This window comes from Crocodylus siamensis, chromosome 15 (genome assembly GCF_052110815.1).
Source record: "Crocodylus siamensis isolate JL-2025a chromosome 15, ASM5211081v1, whole genome shotgun sequence".
In the NCBI taxonomy this organism is placed as follows: domain Eukaryota; kingdom Metazoa; phylum Chordata; order Crocodylia; family Crocodylidae; genus Crocodylus; species Crocodylus siamensis.
The window spans coordinates 13,942,612-13,960,518 of record NC_143409.1 but is presented as its reverse complement, the minus strand read 5'-3'; the positions used below and the strand labels follow the sequence as shown (position 1 = coordinate 13,960,518).

General features: G+C 55.5%; 1 protein-coding gene across 4 annotated transcripts in view; it reads left to right on the top strand.

The window, feature by feature from the left end:
* Positions 1–1,033: 1,033 nt before the first annotated feature.
* The window catches only part of NTRK3 (neurotrophic receptor tyrosine kinase 3), a 298,100-nt gene continuing 281,226 nt past the window's right edge, over positions 1,034–17,907 (top strand). For all 4 annotated transcript variants that reach the window (XM_090028540.1, XM_090028539.1, XM_090028542.1 and 1 more), the window contains exon 1: positions 1,034–1,617. In XM_090028540.1, coding sequence (XP_089884666.1) covers positions 1,370–1,617 — 248 coding nt within the window. In that variant the 5' untranslated portion in view covers positions 1,034–1,369. The remainder of the gene's footprint in view (positions 1,618–17,907) is intronic.

The window sequence follows — 17,907 nt, the reverse complement described above, 5'->3', positions numbered from 1 at the left end:
CCTTTCTTTTTTTTTTTTTGGTAGCACGAGAGCCTGAAATATTTTGGAGGGATGCACCTGTAATTCCCCACTCCTGGCCTGGCAGCTCTGTCCCTTTATCATTGTGTCTCTGTGCAGAGGAGCAGAAACAAGAAACTATTAAAAAAAAAAAAAAAAGGCGTGCAGAAAGGCGCTGTAGAAAAGCAGAGCAAATTAAGCAGAGCTCTGATCTGCTTGGGTTTGTGCTTGCCAAAAATGCACCATGCATCTTAATTCGCTCTGCTGTTCAGCTCGCACACACTGCTCTCCTGATGCCATTTCGGCTCTCCCCGCTCAGCCTTTTCAACACTTCATTCTTCCCCTTTCAGGTTTTTTCTTTCTTTCTTTTTTGCATGTCTGAGTGCAGAATCGGCTGCGGCTGGGAGAGCGCCCCTGCCCCCGGGATCCCCAGCGATCCGGTGGATCCCCCTTCCACCGCTCCCCCAGCCTCTCTCTCTGGGTCGTGCGTGTCCATTCTCTAGACAGTCTTTCCTGGGTGCTTTCCAGTCTCCCCCCCCTTGTTATCTCAGCCAGGATCTTTGAACATAGGTATATAGCAAAGAATTGCCAGCCACGTTGGCGCCATGCCCATCTCTCCCGGTTTCTCTCCCCCCCTGTGTCTGTCCGCCTTTCGGAGTTAGGTGGAGGGGATGGGAATAAATGAAAAAAAATTAAAAAAACAACAACTTTTCCTGCCTCCTCTCACCCCTGCTTTGATCACAGGCTCCTTTCCAGCGGGGAGGGGGGCGGGAATCCTTTTTATTGCAGAGAGGGAAGCACGCAGAGCCGGGATCTCTTTGCAGGCATTAGTGCAATCGCTCTCTCTCTCTCTTTTTTTTTCCCCCCCCCCCTTCCTGCATGCATCTCCTGCTGCAGCAAAGCCGGGCAGGCTTGGGGGAGGGGTTGGGAAAGGCTGCGCCCCCCCCTCCCTTGCTCCTCTTCTCGCTCCGTGTGTTTTTTTTGCAGGTGTGTCAATTTGAATTCTGCCCAGTAGGTGGGACTTGGTGACTTTAGCACCATTTTTTGTGTGTGTGCGTGCGTGTGTTGGTGAGCTGCCTCCCCATCCTCCGTCGCAAGGCTCAGAAGGGGCTCGGCGCGGCGGGAGCGGCACGGCGGCCGGGCGGCGGCGGCGCGGCCCGCAGCTGTAGCGGGATTACCGCCGGCATGCCTCCGTCCGCCGGGGGACCGCGCCTCTGATCGCTCCGCTTCGACTTCATCTTCTTGCCTCCCCCTTCTCCCCCACCCCCCATCCCTCCCTTTCCTCCTCCTCTTTTTTGTCCCCCCTTTTTTTTTATTACAAAAAAAAAAAAAAAAAAACCCGACAAAAACAAACACCACCCAGGGATCGGAGATGGATGTCTCTCTCTGCCCGACCAAGTGCCGCTTCTGGAGGGTCTTTTTGCTCTGGAGCGTTTGGGGAGACTATGTGCTGTCGGTGCTGGCTTGCCCGGCCAACTGCCTTTGCAGCAAGACAGACATCCATTGCAAGAAGCCGGATGACGGGAACCTCTTCCCCCTCTTGGAAGGGCAGGATTCGGGCACCAGCAATGGCAACGCGAGCATCAACATCACGGACATCTCCAGGAACATCACTGCCATGTAAGTCGGCCGCCCCGCCGCCCCTCTCCCAGCCCCGGGCTCAGGTGCCGCCGGCATTGCCGGGGTGCTGGGAGCACCCCCCCCCCCATCAGCCTGGGGTTTTGTGCAGAGGATCTCGTCCCCCCCCAGCCCTCCCCCAGCAGCAACAGTTTGGCTCATGCTTAAGTGGAATAAAGTAAAATGAGATTTAATTTCTGAGCAGGGGAGGGCAGCAGGCGAGGAGGATGCGATGGAGCTGCCTCTTGGTTTAACTCTTTGCATGAGCAGAAGGAGACGCACACACACACGCAGCAGGCGAGGATGCTGTGGAGCTGCCTCTTGGTTTAACTCTTTGCTTGAGCAGGACACGCACAGAAACACACACACGCAGCAAGTGTAAGCTGCCTGCTCTTTTGGAGACTTCTGGATCCGCTTAGCTTGTCATTTTGATCCCCCCCCCCACACACACACACACTGAAAACCCCCTCTCTGTCCTGGCTGAGTGTATCTGCAGTTTTTCCTTTTCCAAGACGGGAAGGGGGGCTCTTGTCTTGGCTGAGCGTATTCACAGCTTCTCCTTTTCCAAGAGGTGGTGGTGAGGGTTTGGGTGGGGGGTGGAATTAAGGGACCGGGAGATGCCCCTTATTTAACCTGCCTTGTTGCAATTTTGCAACTCACTGGTGCTGAGCTGGGCTGGGCTGGGTGCCTTTAGATCCCAGGCCGAGGCAGGTCAGAGGGCGATATTTTTAGTGGAGCGCTTTGCCTTCGTGGGCATGCCTGTTTATCTGGAAAATCAGCTGGAAGTTGCATTCTCCTTGTTTGGGGAAGCAGTTAGCAAAGCCCAGGCAGCTTCCACCAGTGGAGAGTGGAGCAGGGAACACATTTGCTTTTCCCCAGCCCATCTCACTGTTGTGTGTGTGTGTACACCTCTCTCAGCATTTGCGGGCTCTGGTCTTTATTTTCCAGTACATTTTGGGTGAGGTGAATTCCCAGTCATGTCATTACTGTAACACTAATTGAAATGCGAGCATTTAGGGAAATGCAGCCCCAGGAGTAAGTTGCCTGTGGGAGCTCTGCAGAAAAGAGGAGGGATTCTTTATTCCGGCAGTTAAAGCCAGCAAGGGTTGACATGAGCAATGGAGGGCTCCTTATTTATTTTATACCTCTGCCTGTGCGGAGGGTGCTCCTTTGATGCTTCTTTTCCTGAGGCTGTGCTATGTGGCCACTGTGCGATTGCAGCACAGCTATGGAATAATTGCAATACCCTCCGTACGTGCTTTGCTAGTCACCTTTGCTGGATAAAGACGCCTGGTTGAACACAGATGCACCCCCCTTGCTGTTAACAGGTTTAGTGTAATGAATGCCCAAGCAGATTCTGGTAGGTTCAGTCCCAGCAAGCAAAGCTGCCCCATCCCTGTGCTTGCTGGCTTGCGTTCCCAGCAAATACGCTCTCCCAGGAATCAGGGAGAGTAAAGATGGAGCGAATGTCATCCCTGCATCCATATGCCCTGTATTGGCCCTGTGTGCCCTGTGCCAGAGGATTTTGGTGGATGCCAGAGGGATTGGGAGGATGCTGGGGAAGTCTGAGAAACTCCTGTTTATTCCTGGGCTTGTTTGTTGTGTTTCTGTGTTAACCCTTTGTTAAACTGAGCAGCATCTGGGCAGCGGCGAGGCGGAAAGGAGTCATCTGGCGATCTGGCTGTAGCTGGGAGGCAGCCTGTGTGTGCCTGTTACTTGGTGGGGTGATGTACAGTCGCATGTAACATCTGAACTGGTGGAAGAGAGACTGTAGGAGGAATCCTTTGTGTCCAGAAAAGGATGCTTTGTGTCTCTGCTGCTTCAAAATTGGAAAATACTGATAAGCAGTCATTGGGCGGGGAAGGCTCACATCAAACCTCTTGGCTCCAGGGCCAAAAGTAGTGGCTGTTTTCTGGAGAAGAGCATCTTTTGAGTGGGGGAACGATGGGAAGGGACAGGGGTGTGCTGGCAGATGGAAACCCTGCGTGTTGTTCTGCCTTCGATAACATGCTTTCCCTTCCTCCCCTAGTCCTGCCCCCACCTCCCTAAATGGACTGCGGCCAGGGGAGAAATGGTGATGCCTGAACCGAGACGAGCTCATCATCACGGCAAATGGGATTTGAGGCTGAATTTGAAGGGAAACTTTCTGAGAGTGCAGTCTGGGAACTAGGGAAGCAGTGTTGCCGGGGGAGTGAGGATGGCTTCTTTGGGATGCGTGTAGCTGGGATGGTTTGGGCACTAGCAGAGGGACTTGCAGGGGACAGTGCCCTGGGCCAGGGGTGGGTGAGGAGGCCTCTCACAAGCTGTCTCCTCTGATGCTCGTGGGTTGCCAGAGGGACCTAAGCAAGTAGTATGAAGCTAAGGGCAAAACCTGCTTTCAGCAACAGCCCTCAGCAGGGAGGAGAGGTTGTGACCCGCAGCGGAGCTGGGCTGATTATCTATTGGCAGGGTGAGGAGGTCAAGGGCCACTCTGTGCCTCCAACTTCAGGTTTGAATTGTGGTGCCATATTTCAGCGCCTTCCTCGCCAGCTAGAAGTGTTGCTTGCCAGCGAGTGACCTCTTGCTGCCCTGACAGCAGGGTGACGGGCATAGCCTAAATGAGGAATCCTTTGCCTTTCAGAGAGTGCTCCTTCAAGCTGAACATCTCCCTTGCATCCTCCTCTCATACGTTTACCAGCGTAAGAAATCATGGTTTTCTTTAGCAAAGAGGACCCTTCCAGGCAGCAACCGAGGCAGGGCAGGAGAGATGGTGACTTGGTTCACATGCCCATCATGGTGGGAGGTGTGTGAGGGATGGCAAGGAGCGTCCTTGCCTTCCTGCTAGACCCTGGAGGCGGGTGCATGGCTTGGGTGGGTATGGGGAGCTCCTGTGCTCTCGCTACCATGGGGCATGTGTCGTGGGGCTTGTTCCTGTCTGCAAAATACTTGGTATCCAGGGAGGACTCTCTAGCTTTCGGGGTATACCAGGTTCCTATGAAGGTTTTCTGTTTCCCCCTGAATCTCATTGCCCCTGGGGCTGGGTGTGTTGCGCAGCCCTCTCTCCAGAAAGGCCACGTCTGCCCAGCAGCAGGAAGAAAGATACTGGCAGAGCTGCCCTTACTGGGCCCTGACAAGAAAGACCACTTGAGAGGTATGGGATGGGGGAAGGGACTGGGGGCCAGGGAAAGGGAGGAAGCAGCCCCTCCTTTTCACCTTTGATTTCCATCCTATTCTGTCCTTCCAGGCCCAAGAGGGAAGATCCTGAGCCCCTTTGCTAGAGCCCTTCCAGTGACAGTGTCCCCCTTGAAGGGATGCCCCCCACCTTGGGAGGAGGCCAGCAGAAGCTTTCTGTGGTCGTCTAACAACCCAGACGAGAGCGCCTTTGTGCTAGAGGCAGTGTAAGCACGTAGGAAAGGAGAGGCCTGCCTCCAAGAGCGCGGAGTCCAAAAGATGACATCACAGGCGGGCGTCGCAGAATAGACTCGGAGAATCGAGAAAATTAGTGTTGGAAGGGACCTCGGGAGGTCATTTAGTCCAGCCCCGAAAGCACATTGCAGGCAGGTGACAAGTGTAGCTGGGCTTGGGAGGGGAAAAGGGCTTCCTTGGAGCAGGGTGTATGTGGTGCTTAGCTGATTGGGCCTTGCTAGGTGCCTGGTTGTTACTTCAGGCTCCTTGTTTTTAAGAATCGGGGCCCTGGCAGCTGGTCTTTGGAGCCTAACAGGAAGTGCCTGATCTCTGCAGTGTCTCCCCCGCACCTCCCCGCCATAAGCAGCAGAGGAATTTCCAGCAACAAGTGTCTGAACCCAGGCACCCTGCCTCTGCCTGTTTCCCTTTGATGCTGGCAGGGCTGAGAAACTCTCCACCACCCTCCCTTCTGGGTCATTCCCAAGCCCCAGCTTTGCTACCCTGCCACCTCCCCTATCTGGAAATCAAGCTGGCAGGCTGGGTCTGTGTGTGGGAGGGAGGGCTGGGGCTAGAGGGCGGCCAGAGCTGCTGGCCTGCAGGGAAGCACAAGGCTGATTCGTGTCCTGGCTCTCAGGCTGTACGTGGACCTGCTGGGTCACCACAGTGGTTTTGCTCTGCTGCACCGTCACTTGGGAAGAGGGCAGCAGGAGGGCGCAGCGGCAGCATGGCTGAGGCTTGCCTTGTTAGGATGTTGCCCCAGCCACCTCTGCCATGCTGCAGGGGGTCGAGTCTATGGTCCTGCCCTCTGAGCGCCCTCGGAGAGCAGTCGTACCCGGGTGACCTGAGCTGCCAGTGGGCAGCACTGAGTTGCCTCCGTTCCGGCTCCTCAGTGTTGTATTATCAAAGCAGGCACGACTCAATCTACTGTTTAAATGCTCATTTAGAAACAGAACAAAAGCCCCAATTAATTACCATCCTGCTCTCAGGTTGCTTCTCTTTCCCTCTGCCTTGCCCCCTCCCGTCTTTCTCTCGTTTCCCTTCCTGGGGAATCGAGTGGTCTCATCTGGATGGTCCTGTGTGCTCTTTGCAAGGCTGGAGGAGACCTCAGTAGGAGATCCTCATGCTGGAAGACACCAGAACAGCATCATGTTCCCATTCAGGAGAGGGTCTCTCCAGCAGAAGGGGTGCACGGAGGTCCAGGTTGCATCGGATGGGCTGTTCTGCAGCAGCATGGAGAGGAGCAGTGACGAGCAGTTTGGTTTTTTTAAGAATCCAGGCTGTAAAGGGTTAAGAGTGAAGCTTGGGACAGTGTGTTGCTGGCCTGGATTAAGCAGGGCGAGCAGGTGAGGGTTGTGTAGCTGGTGCTCGCCCTCAGGCAGTGCCTCTCTTTGGAACAGCAGGGACTCCTGCCCTGCTCGCAGAGTGCCCTGGCAGCACTTCCAGCTCCGACTGTGCCTCCAGGGTCGTGGCTCTTAGTGTGTCCCTGGGAACCCTGCAGAGTTTGCCATGTAAAGTCCTTATCTGTGCTGCCTTCCCACAGGCCAGGCATGCCAGACTATTCCTGTGGGGCGTCTGTGGCTTGCCCTTCTTTGCAGAAGAGCTTTATAAGACCTGCAAGAGCCCCTTCCGGGGGAAAAGAGCTCAGCACAGCATATGCTGGCACAGCTCGGGCCCTGGCTCCCTCAATGGGGCTCCTGTCTGGGGGTGGCAAGGGTGCCACTGCTAGCCATGGTGGGTTGTCCAACGTGTAGATCAGGGGGGCTGATCTGGGCTGATTTGCTTTGTTCATGTTCCTAGTGAGATCGGTGCTGGTGATGGCCTTGGAGACTGGAGGCCTTTGCTTAGCTGCATGCAGAGGTGGAGCATGGGGAGGGCAAGTTTCCCCCAGCCTGGACCTCACTCCCCTAAGGTGAGGGCACTAACTTTGTTGGTGTCTTTGCTGAGGCCTCTGGGAAGGAGCGGGGCAGGTGTGAGGTGGCCGGGAGGAACATGGCTCCAGCCTTTGGCTTCTTTGGCTGACTCTGCTAAGCATGTTCATGACTTCCATTCACCTCAGTTGTGGGCTGGTGACCCTGCAGGTGAGGGGTGCCAGCTGAATCAGTCACCCCTAGGGTCTAGAAACCAGGCAGCAGATCCTACCCTTCCTGCATGGGTACGGCTCACTGGACTAGGCCATGCTACAGTGCTTGGGCCCCCGTGTCCATCAGAGTCCTTGGTGTTGCTCCAGCAGATCCTAACTTCTTGGAGCACCAGTTGGAGGGCTGGGGCTGGGGGTCACGCCGGCAGTGTGGGAAGGAGCTGTGCGCTCCATTGTATGTAGATAAGGAAGGATGGAGGAGTTTGCCATCTGGACCTCCCTACTCCTCAGCTGTTGCTATGGTACTGGGAAGAGGCTGCCGGTAGTAGTGCGTTGGTGTCTGTGTGTCACCCTTGGGCTCGCTACAGCAAGTACATAGGTAGAGATCCCCTTCCTGTGAACACAGAGGATGTCCCCAGTCCATAAGGTCCACCTGGTGAGGTTCCCTGATCTGACCGTGCCTTGGGGAGGGGATTATGCTGTGGAATACCTGCCCTGTATAGAGGTCCTGGCTAGGAGAAGGGAGAAGAGGAGGCACTTCTGATGCTGACCAGCAACTGCATACAGCAGGGTGAAGGGAAACAAATTCTTGGGACCCAGACATTTTGGCCATTCCTTTACCGGGACAGCTCCATGGAGAAGCCAGTGTTAGCCCTCAGTAGGAAAACCCATTGCGAGGTCATTTGGTGTGGGCTGTCAACCTTTGGCGTCATGTCCTGTGAGATGAATTGACAGTGTCCCCAAGTACCTTGTTGATGCCACATTATTATAAGAGACCACAGCAGGTGGCCAATTTCTCTTTTGTGATTAAACCTGAATGGGCCTCGCTCTGTAATCTGTGGGTCTCGATAGTGGTGAGCAGCTGGGGTCGGGTCTGAATGGTATCACTACATGGGGGAACGAGTGTCTCTCTTTTGCTGGGCATTGTGAGATCTGAGCATGTGGAGATGGAAGAGAAGGGATGTGTATTAGGTTGCTAGTGGAAGAAGCAACAATGGCTTAGCTGTAACCCTGACAGCACCATGTACAGGACAGCGAGGACCTTCTTCTACTGTTCCTACTCATGCAGGCATCCTGTCCAGATGAGGGCAAAGGGGAGAAAGGGGTTGATGTCAGTGGGGAGTGGGCAAATGTCACAGCACTAAACGCTAGTGGCTAAGTGAACAGCTCTACTTGAGACAGCGGAGTGCAGCTACAAGTCACCTCTCGCTGGACTGTAGCCAGGGGGGCTAGCGTGCTATAGCAGGGGTCTAGACCTGCTACCTGTTGTGATACCAGAGGAATTTCAAGTCACCTTTGGTTCTCCTAGGATGTCTCTTCATGTGTATTTCCAGCTGGCTGGGCTGGGGACACATGCTGATACTGGGTGGACACATGGCTGCCTTTTCTCCCCCTTCTTCCTCCCCCTCATGCCCCAGTCACAGGAATCCCTGTGACTAGTTGGTGCTTCTCAGACCTGTCTAGGGCTGGCAAGAGTGAAGGCAGCTGTTAGAGGCGAGCATGGGATAGTGGGCAGAAAACACCTAGAAGTGCAAACTCCTTCCTCTGCTGCATCTCTGTCCTGACTTGCAGGGCGCTTTGCCCCTCTCTCCCCTGTTCTTCTAGCTGTCACGCTGCAAATTAGTGTATGGACTGGTTGTGCGATGTGCACATGTATTTGTGAGACTGAGCCTCCCCTAGCCTGTTCTCCCTTGTGGGTTCACTTGGAATACAGTGCTGTGGACGAGGCTGCCTGGCCTCTGGCCTCTCCGTTCCTCCAGCATCCCTGTCTGCCCGGGAGGTTTTGGCTGCTAGTGAGCCCAATAGAAATGTCTTTAATTCAATCCAGCTTTGTTTTGTGCTGTGTTTGTTTATGCAAAGTAGCTATTCTGAAGCATGTTAGGAAGGGAGAGGAGGGTGCTGTGAAGCACTGTAGCAGCCAAGGGAGAGGAGAACATACCACTGAGGACATGAGGGCGGTTGGGGCTGAGATGCGGAGGGAGATGTAACGGTACTGGTAAAGAGGTGTCTTGTCTCAATATAGCTCTAGAGGAGTAGGCAGTTTTAGTGTTAGTACCTTTGTCCGGGGTCACACTAGGGGTGTGCCGCTTTCAGTGCCCTGGGGCTGAATCACACCCGAGCCTGGAGACCTCTGTTCTGTGCCCTGCCTTGTCCTCACAGCTTGCTGCCATTAGCACTGCTCGGTGTAATTTCCCAGGGCTGAGCCCTGTGTCTCTGCTGTGGTCCCATGGTCCCAACAGTCTCCAACAGGGTTTCTCCAGGGCTTGACCCAGCTGCCTTTGCCGTGCTAGAGTTTCTGAGCTGAAGCCTTTTCCCCAGTGTGTCCAGCTTGATTGGGGCCCCGTGAGCACGCTCTTCTGTTCTGTACCCTTGTACACCTAGCCCAGACCCATTACGATGTCTCAGATTAAGGTCCTCTGCCCTGAGCAGAAGACCTCAGCCCGACTTGCTCTTATTTTGGAGCCTCTCCTCTAACCCAACCAGTCTTTCTGGCAAGTTTGCCTGCAATGGGATGATACAGAAGTCAGTTGGCTGAGCTCCTGGGAGTTTCTCTGCTCTGCAGGAGACAGGCTTATGGGAAGGCAGGCAAGTCTGCTGGCGTTGCTTGGCATAGTTTGGGCTGTAGAGGAGAAGGGGCTTAGTGGTTGTAACATCCCTCCCAGGTTTGAAGTTTCTGAACCCAAAGAAAGCAGTGAGTTCCCTCAGTGGCTTGTTCTTGAGATACAAACCCGCCCAGTGTACCTCGTTACCAGGGATCACATACTGTATCAACTGTGCTCCGCACGGGTCAGTGGGTAGCTGGGAAGTGCCAGCCTCAGTGTCTAGCTGTGGCATTAGCAGAGGATGCCCTTCCTTGGGTGCTATGAGAGATGGAGCTGGGAGGGTCCAGACACAGGTCCTGCATGCCATCCCATGTGAAGGAGCCCAGACTGGCGGCTGCTGGTGAGGAGGAGCACGAAATGTGTGTGTCCTGGGACCGAGTGCTTTTCCTGAGTTCTTTGGACTTGTTTGCATTAGTGAGTTTGGCACCACTGAAAGCCCCCGTGTAGCAGCGTCATGCGGGCATGAATCTGGGCTCATGATGGTGCAGCTTGCCCGAGGACATTGTGCACCGCTGTTGCTCTGCCCTGGTGTCATGCCACCTTAAAACACCCTAAGGGAGACATGCCCTAAAATCTAAGCCAGCTGGGTTCCTCTCCTTCACCCAAAGGGCTTGCTGACATCCCTGCTGCCTGGAGGAGTACCAAATACTCAACTCCAGCCCTTCCATAGGCATAGCCCACCCACTCTGCTGGGCTCCAGCCTGAGACTAAGGCTGTATGAATTATTCTTGCCCAGAAGCTCAGCATCTTACCTAGCTCAGAGTCCGACTCCCCACAGGGGCTGATGCTGGATCCTGCGTATAAGGGCACATGTCCCTCGCCACAGATGGTGCGGGTCTCAGCTTGGCTGCACCACATTCACTGAGCAGGCATTGCCAAATGAAACCACAGCCCCTGCTGCTACTGTTAACTACTAAGGAAGAGATTTCCTTGACCCAAATTGTCATGTTGTGATGGCCTCACAACATGAGGGTTAGTAGTGCTCACCTCTGTCTGCTGTAGGGCCAGATGATGTTGAAATGTACTGTCTTGTAACATCAAGAGCACCCTGTGGCAGGGAGTTCCCCAGGTTCTTTCAAAACACTTTCCTTCCATCATTTTTAAATGTACTGCCCTCACATTTCACTCATTGCCCACTGTGTGGTGTGGGCAGCCAGCCAGGCTCCCTCTGTATTGCTCCTTTCCCTGATATCCCAGGCATGGCCCCTGCGTACCTCCAAGCAGGGAGGCCATGTAACCCCCCCCCCCCACACACTGCTCCTGTTTTGTGGGATTGACCCCATGACAAGACATTACTCCTTCCCCCCAACTTTGTGGTACCTTCCTTCCTTGTTAGCCACCAAGCCCAGTCTCCGTTGTCCTCAGTAAGTGGCATTTAGGCCAAGGATACTGTAACCTGGCCATGGGTCTTACTGTTTTTTGCATCCCAGACTTAGGGGCTGCAAGAAATTCAGCCTCACCCAGCTGCTGTGCCCTGTGCAGCCCCTCACATGTCCTGTCCTGATGCCTCCCTGAAGGGTCCAGCATCCTTGCTGCCAGCCTGCTGGCCTCTCCTCTGTCCTAAACCCTCCCACGCACATACAGCCTGCCTCTGGGGCTGCTCCCCATGCCCATGTGGCAAGAGCTGCCTGGCTGGGGATGCTGTATAGTTCCTTACCCTGGACAGGAAAGCAGACTGTGACAAACCCTCCGTGGGCCCCAGTTTTCTATCCTCCTGTCCTTGTCTCCATGCTGCCCAGCACCCAGTTTCCACTGGTCCTGGCTGTAGGAAGGACTTGGGGTGTGATGAGCTCAAAGTCTCCAGCAGGAGATTTTACATGAATTAATCCCAGCATCACCTCTGTGCCCACCCTGCTTTATGCCCTGCTCTGTGTTAGGGAGAGGTGGTTGCAGGACCCCAGCTCTTGGGGAGCACTGCATCGTGCTGCAGCCTTGCAGGAGCTGTCTGGGCACCTTCAACCATCAAGGGCTCCTCAGTCTCCCGGCTCTGTCAGCCTTATGCCTTTGCCTTGTCCAGGTTCAGTTTGGCCACGAGAGGGCAGCCCGCTGCATGAGACCGTGCCACTGGCTTTCTGTTTTGACAGAGGCTGCAGCTGCAGAGCTGCTTTGGGTCTTTGCGTTGAGTGGGGAGGTTGGCGACACATGCAGGCAGGGATCCCGCTGCACCCCGCCTGTTTGGGGAAGCAGAAAGGCTGTGGGGCAGCTGGCTAGGGAGAGCTGAGCTGGGACCCTGTCCTGGCAGCCTGTGCAGAGAGCTCAGAGCCCAGTTCTCTCTCGCTAACTGCTGAGCCAGTCTTGAGCAGCGCTGGTGTGCACACTCACACATGCATGACTTTGCTCCAGGGTGCCTCTGTGCCTTTCTCCCCAGAGTCCCGGGTGCCCCTGGTGGGCAGGCTGCATTGATCTCAAGCAAGCGCTGGTCTCTGGGGCTTGTCATTAAGTAATCATTTCCTTGTTCTCTGTTCCCTAGCCCCTGGCTGGCATCCTGCTATGTTCCCCAAGCCCTGCTTTGTGCTGGCTCACAGCTCTCCCTCCTCATCAGCTGCGGGATGGAGCAGCGTGGAGAAGTGCTAGGTGTCCGACCGCCATAGCTCCTCTGCCAGTACACCCAGACATTGCATCAGTGTTATGAGCTATGGGGTAATTTGCATTTTCTCTTTAGAGGCTCTATACACCCAGGACAGAGGGACACAGGAATAGAAATGAAGGTGCTGGCAGGGACAGAAACAGTCCCTAGGATCCCAGAGTAGGAGGTGCTGAGGGACCAGACATCTGCTGCCCCCTTCACCCCCCCATAGCCCATCAACACATTACATCCATATTAAGTACAATACAAGATGCTGGTGTGCTTTGTGTTGAGGTGCAGGGGGGGAGATGGGAGCTCCCCAAAGCCATTCACCAGGCTAAAAGCAGACTGCAAGCTAGAGCGCCTGTCCACAGGGCTATGCTGCCTCTCCTGTAAGCACAGCGGTGGGGACAACCTGGCCAGTACCCCTGCAGAGCAGGTCGTTCTGGGGGGACATCTTCCAGTCCAGCTGCAGAGGTGCCACCTTGCTCCATCAGATGGCATCTGGGTAATGTATGAGTGTGCAGGGCCAAATGTGGCAGGGTGTATCCTTGCCCAGGGTCTGTGCTAAAAGACCATGATGCCTGCTGTGCTGCAGTCCCTCGCACAGTGCTGGGGCATCGGGGAGTGGGGGGAAAGTGTCACACACTGGGTCACCCCCCACCTGACCAGCTGAGAGGCAGAGGTCCTGTGGCTGCAGCAGGGTAGCTGGAGGACAAGCTCCTCTGAGCCCGTCTTGTGTGGTTGAGGGAGGTTTGTACTTAACAGAGGTGCACTTTGTATCTGTTTGGCTGCAATTCCTGACTCCTTCCCTGGAGGGTACGGTAGGGCTGGGGCCTAGGGTCATGGTGAATGGAGGGGGTAGGGGAGGGCTCTGTGTGTAGGTCTACACACCTGCTTCAGTGCTCTTGGGGATGGGTGCTTCTGGCCACACCTTGGAGATGTGGAAATGCAGCGGGGAATCTGGCTCAGGGGTGTCTGCAGGCTGGAAGGGCTGCAAGGGAGTGCCCTGTTCAGCTTTCCCACTGCTTCCCAGGTTGGAGACAAGTTGTACACTCAAGGCTGAGTTAGATGCACGTACAGTCAGGTTCTGGGAGCATGGGCTGGGTGTAGCTATCAGGCAGGCAGTGCCATGGAGACAGCTGCAGTTCGCTGGGTTTTAAGCACCCCTGCATGTCTTCTTATATCCCTTTCCATCTCTGATTAACCCTCTGCTGCCTGGGGTGGGAGGGGGATTGCAAAGCATTTCCCTGTCTGTCCCCCAAGATATGAAAGCAGAACACAGCCCAGTGTGGGAAGCGTGGGGAGGTGAAGAAGGAGCTGTTTGCCAGGAGCTGGCACCATGCCTCTCACATGCCTCGCTGCAGTGACCCCATGTATAATTGCCGAGCTGTGGTGCCAGGCTCCCAGCTGGTTCAGTTGGGAACCAACAGGGCCACTTGGGAAAGGAGGCTTGGTTATTCTACTGCCTGATTCATGCCCTAGAGCTGCCTTTGCGGTGGAACGACTGTGACATCCAGTGGCCAGGTAGTGCAACGGCAACTGAGTGTTTGCTAGTGACTTACCTGGGCATGTGCGTGGGCGTGTGCGTGGGGAAGGTAGCAGACATGTCCCTGCTCAGAGCTGGGACACGGTGCACTTGGCTGGAGCCCACATTTTATTTTGCTAGCTGGAAGAATAAAAATAAACCTTGTTGAGGAATATAAAAAATGTAAGGAACATGTTGGAAGCCCGGTGCAGACTGTCTCCTGTAGCGGAAACTCAAACCCATCTGCTGAGATAGGAAGTGGCAGTGCCTGTGCTAGTCTTGATGTCTCAGACTCAGGTGCGGCACAGACCAGAAGCACGCTGTGGAGCAACTGCGGCTGCCCAGTGCCTGCAGCTCCAAGCGAGGCTAAGAATAATGTGGAGCTGTTCCCATGTGGTTTTGTAACATGTCCACTTAGTCCCTCTCCGTGTCTTGTGTCCCTTGCAGGTCTCGGGGGCTGCATGTCTGGATGCTGTAGCTCTTTGGTGGGCATTTGGGGATGGTGTGAGGTGCTGTGCTGGGCATGGGCCATCCTGGCATGATGAGGCCCTCCCCATCAGCTCTTGGTGCTTAGCACCAGGGTAACGAGCAGGCAGGTGAACTGCCAGGAGCAGGGGTGTGCCAAAGTGCTCCCACTTCAGCAGACAAATCCAGCCCTTCCCGCTCCTCCCGTGCAACATAATCTAGCACCCACGTGCTCTCCCGGTCCTCATCTCCCAACCTGGCTCCCCCCTTCCCAGTCCTCATTGTGGGGCTAACCCCTCCCCTCCTGTTCTGTATTGTATAATGGGCCACGTGCAGCTTCAGCTCTCACTTACATGGGAAGGGAACATTAGGAAAGTATTTGCTGTATTTTTAGCTTGTGTTCCTGTGATGAAGCAGTTGGAAAGGAGGAGAAGCCAGCGCCATGTGCCTACCTGGCTTTCTGCCAACCACTAGCCAGTGGCCTGCAGTTTGGCAAACCGTGTTGTACGCGAATGTCCCCTTTCTCTCTGCTCTCCCTTGGACTTCCACTCCCTTCCTCGTGCTCGCCGGCTGCCAGTGTGTCAAAGAAAATGTCTCCTGAGGTGTTAAGGTCTTAGGAGCTGGAGCTGGGGAGGCAGGATGGGAATGCCAGGGGACCCACTGTTTCAGGGTGAGTAAGTTACTGTGTGCACTAGCACGAGTGCACGCTCAGGAACAGCAATGGTAGGTGTCTGGTCTGGGGAACAAGGCTCTGTGCCAGCTTGTGGCAGTGGCAGCTGCATGTTGGAGGGGCAAAAGGAGTGCCCGCCCCACCCTGATAGGACAGTGGAGCCTGCCTGTAGCCTCCTCCAGACAAGCCTGCTTTGTACCTAATGCAGCTCTGAGAATTAATTTATAGATGGCGCCAGGACTGGGGGTTAGTTAAGCTCCCTTTGAGTATTTAGATGCATCTGTCCAATGTCTGATTGAGCAGCCTGACATGCTGACTTGCAAGGCAAGACCTGTATGTCATGAATGCCAGAGACAAACCAGACTCGGTTCCCCCGAGCGGCAAGTTCCCCACAGCCACAGCGATATCCTTATTCTGCCCTTCAGCTTTGCTCATGCTCCCAGGACCCTCACGCAGGTTGCCTCAGCTCTGACCTGCTGCTTCCTCTCTGTTGCTCTTGTTTTCATTCCCCCAACTCCTGAGCCAAAGTTCAGCCCAACCCTTCATGTTTTATTTCACATGGGAATCTGTCCCCAGGAGCCTGGGCCTTGACCTCAGAATTAGTGGTCCTTCACATGGACTTGTGACCTCAGGGTGGACAGACCCTGTAACTTCCCACTGCCCAGGGGTTTCAGGTCCATACTCCCATGGGTGTACACGGCATTACAGAGAGCAGAGTCCTGGCTCCGCAGTATGGGCGGTGGGAGCAGAGAACAGCAAGGGATGACAGATGCAGGGCCTGGGGTACTCTGACAGCAGCAGCAGCATGATTTGGGGTCTGTGAATGAGGGTCCTCTCCAGGCTTAACATGGCAACTCACCTCATCTTGGCCAGCCTGTCCCTCCCAGCCCTGTCCCTGCCAGCTTCCTCAGGTCAGCCAGGTTGCCTGGCTTTCCCTTCTCCCTCCCCACCAGCTCCTCTCTGATTTGAACGCACTCCCCGGGGCTTCGGCTGACTCTGAGCCAGCTTCATCTCTGAATGGAGACGCATTGAGCATTGTGCCCAGGCACGGAGAGTGCAGTTGCTTGCAGGTGAGGAGAGTGTAGGCGTCCACAGGCCGAGGCGCTGCAGGAGCTGTGGCACAGACCTCTGTCATCATTAAGGGCTGGGCAGCGGGTGGCTTCTGGTGGCCATCCAGGCAGGAGCATCAGTGCAGAAACATCCCGTTGTGAGCTAAGCGGAGAGCTTCCAGGCGCCCTGTCCTGTGCCCTAACCACTGTGCCTAGGCCATGCTCCCTCAGGGGCTTGGCAGGGGTTCACCCCCTAGCTGGCCTCTCACATGCAGGCATCCATATGCCCGGGGAGTCAGTGATCAAACTGACTGGGAGACATTTCCAGTGGTCCAAGTGAGGCTGTGCAAAAACGGGGCCAGGGCTGGGGCAACGTCTCTACACTCCCTTCCCATTAATGTGCGCAGTTGCCTCCCTCGCATGTCTTGTGCAAGCTCTTCACAAGCTGCATCTGTCTGTTGGCAGGAGCTTGACCTGCCTGCATCCATCCCCTCCGCTCCTGCCCTCCCTGTCTGTTCTCTCAGGGGGGCCTGAATGGCTGTGGGCCTCACATGTCCAGACAACAGACAGGGCCCACTGACGCCTGCCCCCCTCCCCAGCTGATGGACACTACCCCCTGCTCGGGCACGGTGGGGTGCCTTCTCTGCTGGAGAGGTGAGCCGGTCTCCCTCCCACACAGCTGCTTCCTTTCCCCCCCTCCATCCACACACCCCTCCCTCCACCCCCGCTCTGCTTGTCCTTGCCCATTGTGCCAGCTTCTCCGTCACCCTCTCCCTGCCTGTCTCCTCTGAGCGGCTCTCTAGGGGAGAAGCCCCCCCTGTAGTTTAATCGTAATGTGTATAGACAGGCCTGTGTGTTTGGAAATGGAGCTGTGTGTTGGTATTGATCTTTGCACAAATGGCTGTGGAGCAGCCTCTAGGGAGCCCTAATGACTTGCTTGGCAGTAACCCCCCAACCCCGGCCCTGCCAGCAGCCTCCTCCCACTGCCTTTTCTTTGGTCTCCAAAGGGGCATCATGCCCAGACATAGCTGCCCCTTGTGTGCTGGTGTGATCCTAAAGGTCATGCCCCACTTCCCCGAGGAGGTCCTTGCCCTGCTGGGGCCTTGGGACACTGTGGGGGGGATGGCTTTGTCCAGCTTCACTCTCTGATGCTCTGCCTGGAGAGTGCCTGGTGGTTCTTTGTATCCATCCCATCCCAGAGGAGCCTTGTTTCCAGCTCTGCCATCGATAGTAAGAGTCCTGAAGCCCCTGACCCATCCTTGGCACCAAGGAGGTCCCGTCAGAGCCCTGGGAATGACTGGGGTGGGCAGCAGGTTGGGGCGATGGGGGAGCAGCAGCCACAGACATGCTCCTTTCAGCTCTGGAGAGCACCTGCTAGTGTTCTCCCGTGGGGATGTTACATACTTCCCAATGGTCTCCTGCCTGGGCACGTGCTCTGCCCATTTAGGCATGCTGTGGCCTGCAGTGGTTGCTACCTGAGCCCTCGGGCACAGGCCAGTCCTGCCCTGGGATGAGTTGCAGAGGAAATTCCTCCATGCTGAGCCAGATCTGGTGAACCACCCACTCTGCAGGAGTCCCCAGAACGTGCGCTTGGCAGGGGTACGGCTCAGGGCTGTTCTGGCTGCCATCACTCGTTGGAGTCCGGATGGTTGGGTTGGGCAGCGGGCTCAGCCCTGGTCTCTGGGAGCCCCAGAATAGATGCACTACTCGTCTCCTCTCCATCTGGAGACCTCTCACTTGTTGCTTGCTCACTCTCTCCATTGCTCCCTCCTGCCCTCACGTGCAGTTCAGTAGGAGGCAGAAAGATGAAAGCTTTCTGCTTTGTTTGCTGTAACCCAACCTCAGACAAGCATTTAATGTGTTTACATTCACCGGGAGCTATTGAAGGGCAGAGCAGGTGTGTGAGCTGCAGTGCCAGGTGCCAGAGCAGACCTGGGATAGAAGCAGCCTG